General features: G+C 34.4%; 1 protein-coding gene across 1 annotated transcript; it reads right to left on the reverse strand.

The window, feature by feature from the left end:
* Positions 1 to 8,547: 8,547 nt before the first annotated feature.
* Positions 8,548 to 16,011, reverse strand: LOC137810731 (heat shock protein 90-5, chloroplastic). Its single transcript, XM_068612141.1, has 19 exons — positions 15,609 to 16,011; positions 14,876 to 14,949; positions 14,571 to 14,696; positions 14,378 to 14,471; positions 14,201 to 14,284; positions 13,955 to 14,098; positions 13,489 to 13,605; positions 12,363 to 12,410; positions 12,196 to 12,276; positions 11,985 to 12,089; positions 11,764 to 11,904; positions 11,389 to 11,481; positions 11,193 to 11,270; positions 10,853 to 11,107; positions 10,498 to 10,600; positions 10,225 to 10,399; positions 10,017 to 10,122; positions 9,337 to 9,426; positions 8,548 to 9,053 (listed from the first exon to the last, which is right to left on the reverse strand). Exons 1-19 carry the CDS (start codon positions 15,858 to 15,860, stop codon positions 8,856 to 8,858), a joined length of 2,364 nt encoding a protein of 787 aa, XP_068468242.1. The 5' UTR covers positions 15,861 to 16,011; the 3' UTR covers positions 8,548 to 8,855.
* Positions 16,012 to 20,550: the final 4,539 nt, after the last annotated feature.

Genomic DNA, 20,550 nt, shown 5'->3' on the forward strand with positions numbered 1-20,550 from the left:
TTGTTGTTCTTGATTGTTATTTGTACAAGTGCTTGTGTGATTAGTGAAAATCATTTCAGTGTGAGGTGGTAATTGGGTGTAGCACTGGGTAAAGAGTGAACTAGTATAAAAATACACGTGTTCTTTGTTTATTTGCTAACTGCTTTTCAATCTGCTGAATATTAAACTATCTTTGATTTTTAATCAATTGTTTTAAAAAATAATAATCGATTATCTGTTTCTCTGATACATTCTATTAAAAACTAAATATGTTTCTGCTTAGAAATAATTGGTTTATATTTCTAATAGGTTTTCTGATTAGATTTTAATCTATTGCTTTTAATAAATAGTCGGTTGAAATAATTTTTGTTTTTCAAGAAGAGCTAAATTTGCAAAAATCTAAGTATCAATTTACACCCCCTTTTGAACTTGGTTGACTTTTATACAACATTTGCCATAAGAGTTGTTGCTTGAGAGTTATTAAAGTTTTTCTTTAAAAATGACTGAGTTTAAGCTTCCCTTTGTTGAAGGGGTGTCTATTAATAGACCTTCTATGTTTGGTGGGGATGAATTATTCATTCTGGAAGGTTAGAATGAAGATATTCATGGAGTCTATATATAAGGGTATATGGGATTATGTGGTTAATGGTCCATTTATAACTAAACATTTTGCTAATGGTGAAAGTGTTGAAAATAAATGGTTTGAATAGTCTGAAGCTGAGAGAAAAAAAGTTCAATTTGATTATGTTGTTAATAATAAAATTAAATGTGCATTAAATTTTGATGAGTTTTTCAGGGTATCTTAGTGCAATTTTCAGCCAAAGAGATGTGGGATATTCTTGAAATCACACATGAAGGTACTTTTGACACCAAGAGGGAAAGAAAGCATGCACCCATGAGTATGAGTTGTTCAGAATGCATCAAGGAGAAACCATTGTTGAAGTGTAGAAATAGTTCACTCACATTGTGAATCACTTGACTGGACTAGGAAAGGTGTTTGACGGGGAAGAGTTGAACATCAAAATACTGAAGTGCTTGGATAGGAGCTAACAACAAAAAGTGACTACATTATCTGAGTTCACAGATCTAACAATATTATATGCACCAACTTTATTTGGAAAGTTAAGGGAACACGAGCTTGAGTTAATTCGATTGAATAAACTATAAAGTACAGAGAAAAATTCCAGGAGCATAGCTCTCAAGGCCAATGTACAAAAGAGGAACCAGAGTCAATAAGAAGAGGGTTTAGATCAGGATGTGACTTTGAACTTGCTCATAAAGAAGTTCAATAGGGTTTTAAAAAAGAAAAATCGTGATAGGACTCAATCCAAGAAATGGTATACCTTTAAAATTGGTGACTCTAATACTTCAAATTATACCTACTTTGAATGTGGTAAACCAAGACATATAAATATGAAGTGTCCAAATCATCAAAGAAAGGAAAAGATGCAGTACAAAAAAGTAGAAAGAGGTAAAGGTAGAAGAGCATATGTAGCATGGTAGGACAATTATATGTCTTCTTCCAGCATATCATCTATGTAGCATGGAGGAAGGAAATTTGTGATTCATAACTAATGGTGAATTTTCTAATAGTGGCTCGAAAATAAAAGGAGAAAGGAGACAAAGTCAATGGTATCTTGACAGTGGGTGCTCTAAGCACATGAGAGGAGATTTATCTCAGTTTATTGATTTAAAGTTAAAGTATGAAGGCTATGTCACTTATGGTGACGGTAATCGTGGAAAAATCCTTGGAAGAGACAATATTGGAGATGAGGCTTCCACAATCATCAAGCATGTATTATATGTAGAAGGTTTGAAACATAATCTTCTAAGTATAATTCAACTTTGTGGCAAAGGTTACAAGGTAAAATTTGAACGAGAAAGTTGTTTAATCTGTGATGGAGATGATTTAAGAATTAAACTTCAAAGTTAAATCTTCAAAAAAATCAACTAATTGATCTAAAAAAAATCGATTCAATTACTATTGAAGGATAGACTATTGATCCAAAACTGCCTAGAGAGTGTAAGATTCCTAAGGATCGTACACTGAATAACATCATTGGGAACATTGAGAAGGGTGTCTACACTAGGAAGTCACTAAACAATTTTTGTGAAACTGTGGCATTTATCTCCCAAGTTAAACCAAAGAATATCACTGAGGCACTACTAGATGAAAATTGGATCTTAGCTATGCAAGAATAGTTATATTAGTTTGTCATGAGTGGAGTATGATCTCTGGTTTCAAGAACTGCAAATATGAATGTTATTGGGACAAAATGGGTTTACAAAATCAAGATGGATGAGCTTAGAGTCATCACCAAGAACAAGCACGGTAGGTTGTAAAAGGCTACTACCAAGAGGAATGCATTGATTATGATGAAACCTACGCTTCTGTAGGAAGGTTGTAAGTTGTTAGACTTCTGCTTGCCTTTGCTTGTATGAGTGGTTTCAAGTTGTTTCAAATGGATGGAAAAAGTGTTTTTCTCAATGGAAACATTAATGAAGAGGTGTTTATGTCACAACCACGTAGGTTTGAAAATCATAAGTTTCTATATCACGTGTACAAACTCAAGAAAACCTTGTATGGCTTGAATCAAGCTCCTCGGTAGTAATATGAGAGGTTGAGTTGCTTTTTATTATCTCAAGGCTATGAAATGGAAAAAGATAGATAAGACTTTGCTCATTAAGAGAAAGAAAGATGATATCATTCTTGAACAAGTCTATGTAGATGACATTGTCTTTGGTTTAACCAATGAAGCACTAACTGAAGCCTTTGTGGATACTATGAAAAGTGAGTTTGAAATTTCCATGATAGGTGAATTAACCTACTTCTTGAGACTGCAAGTGAAATAACTCAAGAATGGAATATTTATTTGTCAAACAAAGTACTGCAAAAATGTTGTAAAGAAGTTTGACATGGAGAGTTGCAAATCATCTGCAAAACCAATGTCAATTGGTTGTCATCTTGATCGAGATGCTTCAGGGATTAATGGTTGGGTTATGGTATCCCAAGGAACCAAGGATGTTGGGTTATGGTATCCCAACCATGTATCATTGAATTTGGTTGGTTACTTAGATTTTGACTTTGTTAGCCTAGATAGGAAGAGAACTAGTGACACATGTCATCTACCTGGATCTAGCCTGATTTCATGGCACTGTAAGAAGTAAACATGTGTAGCATTGTCAACTGGAGAGGCTGAATATATAGCTGCAAGGAGTTGTTGTGCAAAGATCTTATGGATTAAATAATGATAAGTGCTTCATTGTAGTAATTTTTATATATAAAAGGCATATAAATTATGTAAAATATGTACAAAAGATAGTGAGAGACATGCTCGAAACCTCCAACTACAACTGCACATGAAGATGAAGAAGAAAATAAGGGAATTGCAAAAATTCTTGCAAAAAAGTGCAAAAAAAAAAAAGGACAGAGCAACAGAACCAATCCGCCCAACACATGTAGAATGGCTCAGTGGATTGAGTCCAGAGAGAAACCTCCTTGGAAAACACTCAAAATGTTGAGCACATTTACAACCGCTAAGTGAATTGAGGCTAGTAAAATCACAAGATTCCAAAGACTAAAAGGCTGAGCGAAAACCAAAATGGCTGAGAAGATTACCTTACTTAATCATGAAGAAAGCTCAATTTCACTCAGAAAGGGCTCAAGCCAACATGAACCAAGTTTGGGAACAAGGTGATTTCGCTTGCAACCTAAGCCAAGCCAAACCTACTTCATGATTAAGATATGGCAGTGATTGGCTGGATCTGGACCGAATCCCTGAAAATCCTTGACTCTAGAATCTCAAGAAGCCCAAAAGTTACTTAAGGATGAAGAAAGCCAATCTACGAATTGAATTGGTCTACGATAAGTGGATGATGAATCCCCTTGAATCCCTTTGAATCCCATTCATAAAATCTATAAATAGGGACCTTGGGACAACATTCTAACCATCAAGAGGAATAAAAAGGCACATAACCACTGAGAAACAAATAATTTGAAGGATCAAGTGAGAACCTTAAAGAGGCTTAGCTATTGAGATTTTGCATGTTACGGGCATGGGTGACATAGTGTTGAAGACACCAGTCGATTTCTGGACTTTGAAGGATGTCAGAGTTGTTCCAAGCTTGACGAAAAGTTTGATTTCTGTTAGGCCGTTGGACGAACAGGGACATGATGTGAAGTTTGGAAATCAGCAGTGGAAGGTCGTCAAGGGAAATCTTGTCATGGTCCGCGAAAGAAAGAGAGGTTCGTTGTATATGGTCAAATTACCGTATGAGGGAGTGACCGTCCCAATTCAGAAGATAAACAAAGTCCGGTTCACAAAATGTATTTACAAGAGAAAAACCTAGAGCCACAGGTGAGATTCAGGATGAACAAGCATGGAAAGGTTCAGGTAGACCAGTCATAGGTGCTTATGGAAGTTAGAGCACGGGTCGTGCTTCAGCTGAGGTTCCTAGACGACAGTGGGTAAGGAGAACCAGTATTCCAGTTGTTGAAACATCTCCAGAAAATTTCTTGTTCAGTATGGAGTATGTTTGTTCTCAGGCTATACCAGGATCCGACAGTTCGTGTAAGTGGGAGCCGGTAGGAACAGAGGACGGGTCAGTGGCAGTTTCATTCATGACGAATGTGTTGAAACTCAAGAGAGATTCAACGAAGTCTGCAAGATGATTAAGAAGGTTGGTGGCAACTAGAGGTGGAACATTGAGTTTCGTCGACAAATTACAGGGGTACATGTACATAGTTGAAGCGCATGTGAACATTGTTCCGTGGCTTCAAGTGGGAGATTGTTGGGTGTGAAGCTAGGACCAATTGGGTTAGGCTTACTAGACACCATGTTTTAGAGAGTGGGCTTAATCATTATGTCTCCTTTATAATCTTTATTTAAAGAAATCATTGTGCTTGTAATTGGTGTGCAACAAGACAGAAATAAAACCTAATAGTTGCTCGTGTGGATGTAGGTTGCAGTTGGCGACCGAACCACGTTAAATCTTGTGTCGTTTATTTTCTTGCATTGTTTCATGATTATGTGTGTTGCTTCCGCGTGCATTTTTTCCATCACTCAAGTCGAGGGGTTTGGTTGCTTTTTCCATGATAAATTACCTTAGGGGGCCGAGGAAACCACTAGGGAATGGATGCTTGCCGGTATAGTAATTGGCGGCAAAGATTCTCGCACTTGACACATAACCTTAACAGGATTCACAAATAGGGTTGAGGTGTTTGAATGAGCTATTTGGGTTGACACGTCATTAATAGTTTCTGTTGTTTTCTTTTCCGGGGAAGGTTCTGTTTGGTCATTCTTTAACCTCAGACGCTTGCTCAGGCTCTATGGAATATCCTTAGCAAGGTTGACCACCCTCACGTCTTTGGAGGCCCTAAACATGGTCATCATTTTCTTCATATCGAAACCTTTGTCCATGACCTCTGTCAAAAAGAAACATAAAATCCATAAGAGTTAAACAATATAAAAATTTAAGAACATCTAAAATATACGAGCATTGCCTATAAATATTGGTGTAGGGTCCTCAGCCAGAATAGGGTTTGGCAAAGACAAAATCGACCAAAGCATCGGAGCAAACATTGAAAGAAGCAATAAACTTTCCAATCTTTGAGGTATGATTCACTTCATCGAGTACCAAAAGAGTACTCGGGATCATAAATAGGGGAAACTTGCGTTTCCTAACCCCTTTTACCATTATCGTCTTAGGGTTTTCCACAGTTTTGTCAGGTAGGTTTTATGTTTACCCTTAGCCACCTAAGCCTTAGGAACCTCACTATGGATTTTAGCCTGAGGCACGACAACGCCAACGAGAGTGGTTTCCACTGCGACCACCTGATGAGATTCAATCTACACAAAATCGCCTTCTACACAAATCGAATCAAAAGAACTTGATGAAGAACTTGCGCCAATAGGGTTTATATTTAGGGTTTATATTTGTAATACATGAGACTTTAAAACACAAACAAAATTGAGTTTTTGATGCGTGAGTGATCACTATCTGTAAGAACTTATTCTCAGTGTATTGCGCAAGTCCCCCAGGATACAACAGGAACTTTCCGAAAATTTCCAAGAATCAGAACTAGCAAGTTATACTCTTAAAAGAATAAGAACCCAATAAATCCAGAAAAATATTTATATTAAAATAAAAAATTAATGAAGAGAGAGAAAAGAAAAAGGTGTAAAGGTGAGAGGTAGAAGAAAGGTGCATGGAGAGTGTGGGTTGAGGAAGATGAAGAAGCTTGAGTGAGAGATGTGTTTTCAGAGCAAAAGGATGCGGTATTTATAAATGGAGAAATCAAAATTGTCGCAGTTTCAAACTCTAGTTGGGTGGCACCATCCCATGGTCATGTCCTGCGAAAACGGAGCAACCGCTGGTGATCGAGGAAGACCCACGTGAAAGGAGGAGTCAACCACCCAAGACTCTTGCAATGTTCTCTGAACCGCTCAAGAAAGAAGTTGTGCGTAACTCCCTTTCGTTTCTCCTTAAATTTCATGAACGTGGATCTAGGGTTCACAACCCTCTTTTGCAATATCTCTTCATTCTGTCGTTTCAGGTTTGATTTACAACAATATCCCTATTATCTAAGGAGTGAAAAAGAAGGTGTTTTTTTATACAAGTAAGACAAAACAATTCACAAAACTCTTTGGGCGCAAGAAAAGTCTTCTCATGAAGAGCTTCTAGGACAACGTGTCCCTTCACCCAAAAAGAAAAAGGTAAGATTAGTTCAAATAAGTGAAACGTCAATAAGAGTTCCTCGAAAAAACACACATAATCATGAGCTTTAAAACCCCTCATTTACATAGGGCTACACTACTATTAATTAACATTCATGGAAAGAGAAGAATCACTATATTGATTGTATTGTTAATACATTAAGTTCAGGCCATGAGTCAAACAAGCTTAAGCCACCGAATTGTAAATAGTTACAAAGATCAACCTCGATTATTTATCTAGAATTGCTCCAAATGAATTTTTAAAACTCGAATTTGCAAGCATGAGGACTTGTGTACTACTCGACTCTGAATAAGCGGATGAGTTATTAACAATATGAATATTAACCACCATCAATTAAACATATATCTCACTAGTAATCACTCTGAAACAGTTACAACCACATTAATGTGATCGTGAAGCTCAACGTAACTACTTGTAACTAAAGTGGTTAGAGAGCACACGTCATGACTATGTGAGTGCAAAATTCGATACAACTACTTGTAACTGAAGTGGTTATTGTACGCGTCATGATTATCTTTACTCTATAAATTCAATTAGAGGGAGTATTTCTCACTGACTCAATATTTGATATTTTTTACTACTAAGATATTATGATGTTAATCATGTGGGAAAAGACATTTGGCATCTAAATTTTGTTATAACATTATAATTATGTTTTTATTGAGTTTGTGGAGTTGAGATGTTAAATCCGAATTGTTTGTTGAATACTGATCTTCTTTTTAAAAGATTGTTGATTAAAGAGTGAAAATCCATCTATAAAAGATTTTCCGACACTTAAGTTTATCCTCGTAACACCAACAAAGAACCTCCTAAACCCCATAATGCCAAAAACCACCATTTATACTAAACTTCAACTATTAATCTTTCTTGAAAGAACCAACTTAAATCAATAACTAATTCCACAAACACTTTTAAAATATATTACAGTTAAACAAATGTAAATAACAATAAAAATTTAACTCTATTTGCGTTCAAATTAAATTCCAAAAATAGAGAGAATTTGAAGTATTTAGGTTAAATATATATGAAATGTGAATAATCAACTAAAAGATTTTAAATATAATTTTTGTTTAAATAATCAATTTAAAATCCTTAAATCTGTGAAACGCTATGAATTTAATTTTAAAATAATAAAAGTACAACAATTATATTTTATTGTTAAATGTTATGGAACTATTTACTATTAAAGTATAAATTTAAAGTTTTATTTGGCAATAAATTATAATTGTTTAATCATAAAACTATTATATTAAGAATCAAACTGAATTCTTAGACTCAAATAAAATCATACGTTTTACTCTTAGAACTAAATTAGCAGCATTCCACAACCAAATTAATCATCTACTAATAATTTTAACATAATTATTACAAAGATTAAAATTATATATTATTTGATAATTGAATGATAATATCAAATATTATACATTTTCACTGTATTCCAGATAAACTCCATACGAAAACTATTGCCAATTGATAATTTAAAATAATTTGCAAAGTGCATTATCCGGAACCCAAATTTTAGTTGTATATATATTATTTCATAATGGAATGATAAAATAAATATTATACATTGTCATTATATTCCAATTAAACACCATACCAAAACTGCTGTCAATTGATTATTTAAACTACTCAAATAATTGAATTATTCAGAAACCCAAATTTTACTTACCAACTCACTGTAGCATTGGAAAATCATAATTTTATGCCTATAATTAAACCTGTATCTATTAAACACAACTGTCTAAAATATTTATAAAATTTTCCATTACATATCAACTGAGCATCGAATCAGTGTTGTCAAGTTAAACTACAAATCCATGGCAGAAATGAGGGAACAAGAAACAAAGATCATTTCATTTCAGCTTTCCAGAATTGCTCTCAACACCTAAAAAGAATAATGGCACGAGGCCATGAAGCATTAAAATGTGCCCACCAACAAAACTAGTTCTTAATTTCATTCCAAAGGTCCAATATGATTTGACCCATTCTTCACAGTTCTATATTTCAATGCTTATTCAACACAGAAAATCATAGGAAAAAAAATAGTAGTCTCTCCTATTCCTTTTCAACCTTGGAATTCATTGTTTCCTTTCCTATAATGCCAAAATTTTAACATATTCTAAAGCATAGTATGCCTAATCTGTTGTCCAAGGATCAGTCTCTGTAATGACTTCCGAGGGTTCATAAACTTCTGGCTCTGAACTTTCCTCACCCGAGCTTGACTCAGCTTCAACAGATGTTTCTTCCTCTTCTTCTGATCTACCCCATCTTCCTCCCACGGCCATGGCCATCATTTCATAAATCTTATTACCCAACTCAGCCGGGCTATCAGGCTGCATTATTCAGAAACTATGTTAATCAAAACTCGCAGATAACCTATATTTGTCACAACAGAAAAAGCCTTATCCTACTATATCTTATTACCCAACTCATCCGGGCAATCAGACTGCACTATTGAGAAACTATTTTAATCAAAATTGCAGATAACCTATATTTGTTCCAACAAAATAAGCCTTATCCTACTAGATGCGGGTAGCAATATCAAGCAACGTCATTTTGGTGAGTTATAGACCATATACATGTTACATGAAAAATTAAATTTTATATTGCACTTACAGAAAATCCACTAGAAATTAGAGCTGTGTCGTATAAGAGATCGATTGCTCTCTTAGCTTCACTGCTGTCATGTGCATTCTTGCAGGCAGCCTGAAAGAAAGATAAAAATAATTAAAACAATACGTAAGATAACTTCCGTTCAGAGCATGGCCATGTATAGGTTTCGGCATTAAATAGTTATGTTATTAAATCTCGAAACATTTCTAGTGGCAGACCAGATATCAGGAGACAGGAAAATATATTCCTTTGTTTTGCCACCTGATTATCAGTATGACAAACGGAAAAGAGAAAGGAAAATAACCCACTATTTATCCTACTTTAAATTTGCCATTGTAGGGCTTGTTAGTCGACTAACAGATTTGTCTTGACACTTTTATGAACCAACATGGCAACATTACCACTCAGTTAAGATTACCCACAGGCAAGCTACAATATTTAATCAATCATAAATGGAATCCAGTTCCAAGATAAATGAACTTGAGGAACTTGTATGCTGATTCTGCTCCTTTTTCTTCTCCCTACTTACAAAAACTTCTTATCTGAAATGTGGCTCTCAATTCTGAAGAGTTTAATAACCTTCCTCACCAATTGTGCATGTTGTGTGCAAACTATAAGAAAACTTATCAATATAGTAACAACGGTTTACAGAACAATAAACTCCAAACTGAATGTCAACTCACACTCAAGTCTTTGATAATAGGGTGATCTGTATTAATCTCCAATATTCTCCTCCCCCTCATGAACTCCAAACTTGAAGTGTCCCCAAGAGCCTGTGCCTTCATTAGTCTGAAGAAATAAGAATTGAAGATTTTTCAAGCCCTTTTGTCAAGAGAATGATCAACTACTTGTGAGAGAAAGGCTAGTAAAGCCAATGAGTCAATGACTAACCTCTCCATGTTAGCGGACCAACCAAACTTCCCTGATACAAGCACACAGGGAGATGAACTCAAGCGCTTTGAGATTTGAACTTTGGCCACCTTATCACCAAGCTGTTGTTTTACCCAATCACAGAGTAGGTTATATTCTTGTTTGTTTTCCCTCTCTTTGACCTCATCCTCGTCACCTGATTTAATAATTGTTTTGAGAACAATATTCAAATCCAAATTTCCCAGAAACAAAATAGTATGAGCAATTGAAAGCAAGAGAGGAAACAATACAAACCTAATTCTAAATCCTCTTTACTGATATCAACAAATTTCTTTTCTTTATACGTCTGTAGGTTCTGGATGGCAACTTCATCAATAGGATCAACCAAATAAAGAACCTGTAATAATAGACACCCAAGTAAAAAACTGCAGAAAGAAAAACACAATACAAAATTAACTTCAGTTGAAGCATTCCAATCATTTCAATAAACAACTTTATTGAACATTATCACACAAACAAAAAGCCTAACCCTCCACGAGATAGCAGGTAATGCAGAGGGAAGCTGGAGACAACCCCCCCTTGACAACCTTGGCTATCATCTCACCTACCAATTCCCCGTCTACAAGCACAAATTAACATGTAGAAATACCTCAATATTTTTCTGAATCAGTCTCTCCACAAATGGAGCAGTTTTTGCACTCTTCAAGCTGTCAGTTGCTAGGTAAAAAATAGCCTTTTGGTTTTCTCCCATGTTTTCAACATAATCATCCAAGCTTTTAAGTTCCTCCTCACTTTTGGAAGTGAAAAACCTCAATAACGGTGTTATGCGCTTATGATTTCCAGTGTCTTCAATACAACCCAATTTTATAAACCTACCGAAGTTTTCCCAGAATTTCTTGTAGTCCTGGAATCACAAGAAACATTCATTCTATCTATAGACTCTAAATTCATATTCAAAATATAAAGAAGCTAAGTTTGTTCCTACCAACCTCTTTATTTTCACTTTCAGCAAGATCTTGAATCATATCAAATGCCTTCCTGACAAGTCTCTTTCTCATTATTCTTACCTGATTGTTAGTATAAAGTATCATTATAAGAAAAATAATTATCAAAAATATCCTTCATTCATTTTTATCAGATGAAAAAAGTTCTCTATATCAGCAGGAAAAGTGGTAGTCCTCTTACAATTCTGCTTTCTTGAAGGATCTCTCGAGAAACATTGAGAGGAAGGTCATCTGAGTCAACCACACCCTTCACAAAGCTCAGGTAACGTGGAAACTACAAAATAAAAAGATAAGTAAAACGTTAAATGTACTCTTCAATGCTCCAAGCACTTCTTTTTTAGGTAGCTGACAACAGTTGGTGAAATAAAAGCAAGAAACAAAGAAAAGCACAGATATGACACGTACAAGAATTTGAAGTTACAGACCAGAATAGAAAGTAAACATTTTTCCTTCTTTCATGATTCATAATATCAATATAATGAAAGGGAGAAGTGACATAAATTTCAAATATACAAGACAAATCCCACCAAGAAGCTTAGGGTAAAGTAGTACTCACCAGCTCCCCATCAAAATCATCTGAAATGAATACACGCTTAACATACAAGCGTATGTTCTTTGTTTTAGGGTTCACCACTTCTTCATTGTTAAGAGGTCCCATTCCCGGAACATATAGAATGCTTCTGAACTCAACCTCGCCCTGCAGGGTTTAAAGCCTAGTCAAATTGATATTGCCTAAAAGAAATGATCTTCTGCTGATACACTAAATTGTCAATATACCTCAGTAGTGAAGTGAGTATGTGCAAGTGGCTCTAAGAATTCACTAAAAGTCTTCTTGTAAAATTCACTGTACTCCTCCTTTTCAACTTCTTTTGTGCTCCGCATCTACAAAAAATTAAAAAAGGCTAAGTTAGACCAATAACAGAATGATAAGAAAAATGCAGGGCAATAATGTCCTAGCACCATAAAAGAAGATATATCTCAAACTCACCCATATTGGCTTTGTTTCATTGGCTAATTCCCAATCCCAATACTTCTCAGTTTTAGTCTTTTTCACCTTCTTTTTCTCACCCTTCACAAGGAAGAACAGACTTAGTATTAGTAACAAATTAGAAAAACAAGTACAACACCAACATTAAGAAATACCAAAGTCATTACCTCTGCTTTTGGTTCTTCCCCTTCTTTGGGTTCTTCATCCTCTTCCACCTGCCAATATTAAAATTAATTAATCAATTGGTTATTAAATTAATGGCAAAAAACCTAGAGCCAATTGATTTGCCAGTCCATGACAAACATTTCTATAAGCTTCAAGTATTTAAGAAAATAGGGAATGAGAATTCAAAGCGAATAAATTTAATCTAGATAACATGACATCACCCTAAAAGTATTATTAGGTTTTCTGAATAAATACATTGATATAACTTTTTATACTTCAATTGTTTGGCATATTGTTTATCCACAACATTTTCTATTCAATTGAAAGGAAAGGGTTGCTCCCTTCTAGATGGAAACAAATTTCTAAAATAAACCAGTGTTTTCAACTATCACTTAACACTTGGTTATAACCATCTCCTAGTCACCAGTAATCCCTCATAACAACCAACATCGATCCTCTCTGGCCTGAATTTGCTAGCAAATATAGCCCAGTATTCACCCATTCACCAAACCCAACTACAATGTAAAACCTAAAATAAGCCTGCCATCCTAAAAGGTGATAGAAACTATAGCTGATGTAGAACAAATTCACCTCAAACACAAACCCCAAATAACAAGGAACCATTTCATGTTTCCTTTCTACCCAACAACTGTCTAAAACTAAAACTTAGCCAGTCATCCTAAAGGTGACAGAAACCATAGCTAATGTAGAACAAGTTTAGCTACAGAAACATAAAACAACAAGGAACCATTTCAAGTTTCTTTTCTACCCCCTGTTGACAAGTAAATATTTTTAATTACCACCAAGTGAAGACAAAATCTCCTTATTCACTGGTAGAAAACAATGCCCAAAAAAACATGATAATCACAAGTACCTTGAGCAATACTATAATCCAAGTCTTACAGCTACGTAAGTAACTGTCATGTTCCTCCAATAAAAGAAATTAAAATAAAGCGTTTCATAGACAGTACAAAAAAGCAGGAGAAAATATTTGATAATAAATCAGCATCAGTACCACTAAACATATGTGCAAAATAGAAAACTACGACTTGTACACAGAATTGGTTTAGCACACTTCTGCCAACCCCCAACATGAACACAGGAATCTGTAACAGAAGGCCAATTTACCTCCACAGTTTTTGACTTTTCTTGCCATGTGTAGATGGGGAAGGAAACGAACTGTGAGTAATTCTTCACCAAACCCTGAATCTTGGATGGCTCAGAGAATTCATACTTGTCATCCTCCTGCCAGTAAAGAAGAATTTTAGTACTTTGACTACATATAACATGTCAGCATTAAAATAATGTTCCAAATATTATACAAGATTCATCCTTTCATTGAAACAGAACAAATAAATTGCGAAAGATTTCCAACTGAAATTTAAAATATTAGACTTATTTAATTAATATCAGTTATCTGGCTAGACAAGAAGCAAGAATTATGTGGGAGCTTAAACCACATGTCTGTAATAAATTGGTTTTACAGTTTCCAAATAATATTATCCTGAGTTCAACCTTTCATCAATAGATAGATACTTCTTAGTTCTTACATTCCATGTAACCTTTTAAAAAAAATGAAAGTAATATCACTCACTCTTAAATACAGTGTAATCTGTGTACCACGATGCAGAAGCTTTTCTGGATCAGTTTCTTCCTTTATCACATAAGAGCTACTGTCAGCTTCTGCTTCCCATACATACTGCTTATCTGATCTTGGGCTCTTCGTAGAAACAACAACCTAATGGACATGCAGAAATAGCCAATTCATGGCATAAATTAAAAAACAGTTAAAATCAGAAAAATCAACCAGCAGGATGTACTTAAGAAATCCACTCCATACCTTCTCAGCAACAAGAAAAGCAGAGTAGAATCCAACACCAAATTGACCGATCAAACTATTATCTGCTCCTAGATCCTTGTTTTCCTGCAACATAAGGGGAATATTTAAACATGATGGCTGAAGCATTAAAGCATCAATTATCAAAGAAAGCCAGATTTCAGATCATTGGCAGATTACCTTAAGTGCCTTCAAAAATTTTGATGTACCACTCTGAGCAATAGTTCCAAGACAATCAATGAGCTCTTCTTTACTCATTCCAATGCCAGTATCTCTACAGGGTCAAGAGTTAACAGTTTAATACTCCTATTCACACCACACAGAAAAGTAAAATAAAACCAAAAAACAAATCCAAAACAATACATATACATACGTTATAGTTATAGTTCCATTTTCTGGGTCAGACTTTATACGTATCTCAAGATCTCCAGCATCTCCAAGCAAAGAAGGCTCAGTCACACTTAAGAATCTCAACTTGTCCAAAGCATCACTAGCATTACTGGAAGAACAGAACAACAATCAACAAAATACATCACAATCAAGTGATAGCACACTCATAACCCGTGTTAGATGTAGATGCAAAAATCCAAAAGTGACAAAAAAAAACATGGCATCTACTAAACACTACTCAACAATAATAGCACAACCATGCAACCATAGAAACATTAGTCCGATTACCTCACAAGTTCACGAAGGAAAACTTCCTTGTGGCTGTACAGACTGTGAACAATCAAATCCATCAATCGACTCACCTGCACAAAAGAAAAACGGAATTCACATACTAAAGCAAAACTTCCTTAAGCAATAAATGGAAATCTCCCTTCTGCTTTCTTTCCCTTCCAAATACACACCAAAATTCCAAGCAAAATGCAAAAACAAATTGACATATCCCTTCATTCAGCAAAACTCATGCACACACACCCTTTTATGCACTAAATCTTTCACTTACATTACATATCAAAATTCTAAACTAAATACAAAATATATGTATGTGAGTTGTTTTTAGTGGAAGTACTAATTACTTTCTTAGTCCTCCAAAAAGAAAGTGGATGATCGTAGCAAATCTCATACAAACACAGATATACGTGTACATATATATAGATTACATGCATATATATGTGAGGGAATTCATTAGATTCATAAATCTCTCTCACAAGCAAACACACCAGTAAGGAGTAGGTCTTTCACCATTACTAGTCGAAATTTCAAACCACGTACAAAAGTAAATCGACACTGAATTCATTTTCCAAGGAAATCTGCCTCTCACACACGCACAGACTTCACGATGACGGCTTATTGACTTGCAATTACAAGCCACACGTAATAGGCAAAAGGTTGAACCTTTATCTCACTCACGACGACCCAAAACTACAAAAAGGTTAACAAACCGACAAACTCATTGAAAACACACCTCAGCCTGGTACTCAAACTTCTCCCCGGTGGTCTCCTCCTTCTCGGCCACGGCGGCCTCACATCGAACAGCGAGCTTCCTCTCGCGCCTCTGCGTCCATCTCAGGCCCGCGGTGGAGAAGAAACTCCTCCGGCGACCGAACTGCGGCGGCAGAAAAGCGGTTCTGAGAGGGGAAGCCCTTGAAAAGGAGGAAGAAGGAGGGAGCGAGGTAAGAGAGGCCGAGGCCATGGTTCTGCTGAGTACAGGAGCCATACTTTGAAGTCTCCGCACACAAGTGAGCGAGTGAGAGAGTGTTCCTTGTGATATGTTATCTCCAAGTGTGACTTGGTGTGAGGGAGAGTGACGAAAACCCTTTGCAGGGAAATGAAGAAAGGGTTTAGTGAAGATATAACCCGAGAAAGATTGTTCTAGAATTATGAGAAGGGTTTGGCACCATTAGTGTAGGAATTGTAAGGCCTAGATTCTGCCACGACATGTCATATCTATTTTTGCATTCTATTTTATTTAATCTGAATAAGTAAACTTAATCTTTTTGTTTTGAATTAAATATTGTCATACTTAAGGATAAATTGTCCTTGCAATTTGGTGCAAGGGAAACTCTTGTGACTTTTTAAGGGATGTTCATTAATCATACTAATTTTATTTAGATATATCTTAAAAGGAAAGTTAATTAATTATATTAATTTTATGATTAAATAACTTTTTATTCTTCACAAAAATTTTACTTCTTTTATCTTATTATTTATTAAGTTTGAATTATTTATTATGTAACTAGAATGAGACCCGTTCCAATATACTGTTTGAATCTTTATATTTTTAATTTATATTATTTACTCATAAGCCTTTGGTTACATTTTTATAAGTTGTGATGCATAATATTATTTAAAAAGTTTTTAGTAATTGCTTTAAATATTATTATTAATATAGTTTCAATATTTTTAATAATAGATATGAATTTACTGTACAGATAATATAATGTATATAATATGATAACAATTTTAATTTAGCATCTAATAGCTTCAAAATACCTTTAATAAATATTACATTACAAACATTAGTTTTTTCAATATATTAGAGCTTTGGAATTATAGTATAAATTTTGTAATTTGAAATTATATTTTATATTTGTTTTTTATAACCAGATAACTTATTATACTAAGTATTTCTAGTCTTCGATTTCGATAGGTGTTTAGGATTACATTATAAAAAAAAATCAATATATTAGACCCTTTGGAATTATATCATAAATTTTGTAATTTGAAATTATATTTCATATTTGTTCTTGTGGATGGATCCTTATACCTAGTGTTCTTGGTTGTTAATCTTAGTAAGGATATTTGTGATTATATTTCGATACTCAAGACAATTTTCGATTAATAAAGAAGATGTATAGTAAAGGGTCAAAGATTCATTACTTTTTTACCTTAGAGTGTTTACCTAGTTATAGTGATCGCATTGGGCCCCTACCCATGTGGATGGTTATAATAGGCCTATATAGGTCTCAATGTCCTCTTAATCATGATTTGTGAGTTGTTTATTATGGCATACTAATTAGTTATGTGCTTAGGCTTTTGATCTTGGTTGGTAGGTGTTTGTCGAATGTGTTAGGATCCAGGTGTTGGTTAGGTGTAGGGAATGATAGACTCCTCTTCTTTTAGTCTTCTTTTTTATTTAACTTTTTGGATGAAGATTGGAAGAAATGTGGTTGTGAAAACATTAACATAGTGGTTGAAGAGGAATAAAGAAATTTGTGCAAGTGAGAGGTGAGGCCAACTTAGGAACAAGTAGAATGACCAAAATTATGCAGCATTTTAGTACTAATTACAAGTTAAAAGTTTAAGAAGAGTTCACTCCTATTTATAGCTACATAGACACCTAAAAGAGAGGAAGAGTGGGAAGGAAGATTCAAATTGAATTTTGGCGCCCATGGCTAGTCATGCCTTTCGCATGAATGAAACTTGGAAGGCAAGCTACAAAACCCTAGTTTGGAGTGAACACTTTCCTTGTATGATCGACCTAGGTTTCTCTTTGGTCATTAGAAGCCCAACTGAAACCCTACCTAGATTTTAGAAAACTTTAATCTAACATAGGTATAATAAATACAAATACAAAATCCTACTCTACTTGGTCCAAATACATGACTCAATTATTCTACACTACTTGGCCCAATACATCGTGATGGGCGGATTTAAAATATTTTTCTCTGAAAGCGGACCAAGTCAACTATAGTACAACTGAGGGTTCTCATATCCACATGGAATTAAAGATTACTAGAGTAGTAATAACTTTCAAAATGAAGTTAGAAAATGGTAAAGTTGATTGCATAGATTTTGTGTAATAATTATAATAATCCTAATAAAATATTTCGCGAGATTTAAACTTTTACCGAAATAAATTAGAAGAATAACAATACATCACATGTGCGGGGGAAATAGCTTCGAAAATCTCTTTTGTTATTATTACTTTTGAATGTTATGTTTATTCAAGCTCATTGTTCCTTATGACTAAATCAAGTCAATTCCTTTATCAAAGTTATCCATAACCACAAAATATCATAATAAATTCTTTGCATCCTAAAATCTTATTTTTGTATTAGGATGGGACAATTCAAGCCAAATACTCAATTCAATTCCTAGAAATTGACATACATGGTAGATTTGAAAGGGTTCAGATACATGAACTCGTTTTTCAACCTCATTCATGTTCCATGGGCATCATTGGTCGTTCCTCACCATTAAGTATACAATCAAACCAATATAACTTAAATTTTAAAGAAAACATGCCTTCATAAATAATAATAACTCCAGAGATATTACATTGCTTTCCAATCCCAACAAATTAAGTTTAGCAACTCATGATAAATCGTACAGTAAAGTGTAAGGATGAGAAGCTAAAAACAACAAACATGGATCCCTAAATGTTTTTGGCTAGCTTGCGCTTTGATCTTCTACCTTAATGTTTGTCTCTGTTTCAGCGTCTAGGATTTGGTCTTCTACCTTAATATGTATTGTCGTTCCAGCCTCCAAATAAGGTGTTAGGACCTCTCTATTTATAGAGTTTAGTGATAAGCTCCAACATATTCAGCATACGCTCGTCATAGATTCAATCTGCTCGACAAATTGGCTATCTTCATTATGAAGAAACCTTTTGGTTTCAAGCACCTTTTTGGGCTTCAGAAGATTCAGAGGTTTTTTTTGTTCTACGGCTATTGTCTCCAAGCCAAGCTCAGTGCAATCCTTTATTAATCATGAAATCTTCTTAGGCTTGGGTTTCACCTCACGTCAAGCCTAAACGAAACTAAAATCTTTGTTCTTTTCTTCAGGTTAGCTTCAAGCCCTTTCCAAGTGCATTTGAGCTTTCTTTATTGTGAATGATTTTTTCACACAACCCTTTTGAATTAGCTCATCCTTATAAACTCTTTAATTCTTGATCCTTCTCTCAACTCAATCCGCTTAGTGCATGCTTTTGGCTCTCGTCATTTTGGAAGTTTTTCCATTCTTTCTTTTGTCAATCTGCTTATTCCATCAGCATTGAGTGGATTGGTCATTTTTTATCCCTTTTTTTGTCTGTTATTTCTTCTTATTTTTCTGCAAGATTTATCAAATTCTTCTTTTTATTTTTGAGTCAAGCTTTGCTTTGTGGGGAATTGCATGTTTTTTAGGTTGCTTTTTCATGTATTGTACTCATTATGCATGCCTAGTTTGCTATGAATTTAACCTTTATCACATGGCCCATGAAATCCTAATCTACACTATACAATTATTCAAACTAAAGTTTGACCCAAAATGGTGATAACTTGACCCTGTTGAAGACAGTCGAGTCCTAGTCTTCTTGTAGTTTTATGTCCAATGATCTAGTTGTTTTTCCATCGTATGGAGGTCTTCTCTAATATACTTTTTGCATTTCTTCATCCTAGAGTTGTCCTCTTTATTGGGCCCACAAAAGATAGACAAAAGCCTAATTGGGCCTATTGTGCAAGTAAGTTCTTCAACAAAGCTTCAGATTTTCAACCTCCTTATTTGTCAATGATGTGGTTGGATAGTTTCTATCATCCCCTCCCTCTTATGAAGGATTTGTCCTCAGATCTCCATTGTTCTTTCATGATAACAACCTTATTGTTGTTTGAGGTTTATGTCTTTTCTCCAAGATCAAACACCAACATGTAATTAACACCAACAAACAAAACAAGTGGTATATATATATATATATATATATATATATATATATAAAGTTCAAGAAGAACAATGTTCTCCAAGATATAATTAAGAAAATTTTGACTTTTGAAACTCGTGTACCTCTTATCAAATTAAAAAAAGTTCATGACTTCATAAACAATTTTAAGTTTTTCTTTTCTTTCTAATGTGGTTGCCATATTTCTTGAAATTGCTCAGCTTCTTCTGACAACTTATCACAAGATTTATTTAAAGAGGATGAGTTCAAATTTTTTTCTTTTATTTCTTTTTCTTTTCTCTCTCTCCTTTCCTCAAACTTTCTTTTTAATCTTTATTATCTAGATTTTATCTTCCTAAACTCTTGTCCTAGGAGAACTACCTAATTTTCTCTTTCTTTTCTTTTACCATTTTTTGATGTGTTTGTTCTTAGTACTTTATTACTTGTGAAAGTGATAAAGAACTAAGTACAAACTTATATTTCTTATAAGTGAAAGTTATTTTTATTAGTTCAACATTCATGAATGGTATTATGATCAAATTGTCAAGGTCATTCTAACAAAATATTATAAGATTCCATTGGTACAAGATCACATAAAGATCTTTCCTCATAGTATATTATAGAAAGCTTTACTTTCACTTGTTGTTTGACTACCATATTCTCAATTTTTTAAAAACCAATGAAGTTTATAAGGTTTAGGATGAGAAATGGTAGCTAAGTTCAACATTTGGATAAACCTAGTACTGCAAAGATTGTTACATGATTCATTATC

This window comes from Phaseolus vulgaris, chromosome 2 (assembly GCF_000499845.2).
Source record: "Phaseolus vulgaris cultivar G19833 chromosome 2, P. vulgaris v2.0, whole genome shotgun sequence".
In the NCBI taxonomy this organism is placed as follows: Eukaryota; Viridiplantae; Streptophyta; class Magnoliopsida; order Fabales; family Fabaceae; genus Phaseolus; species Phaseolus vulgaris.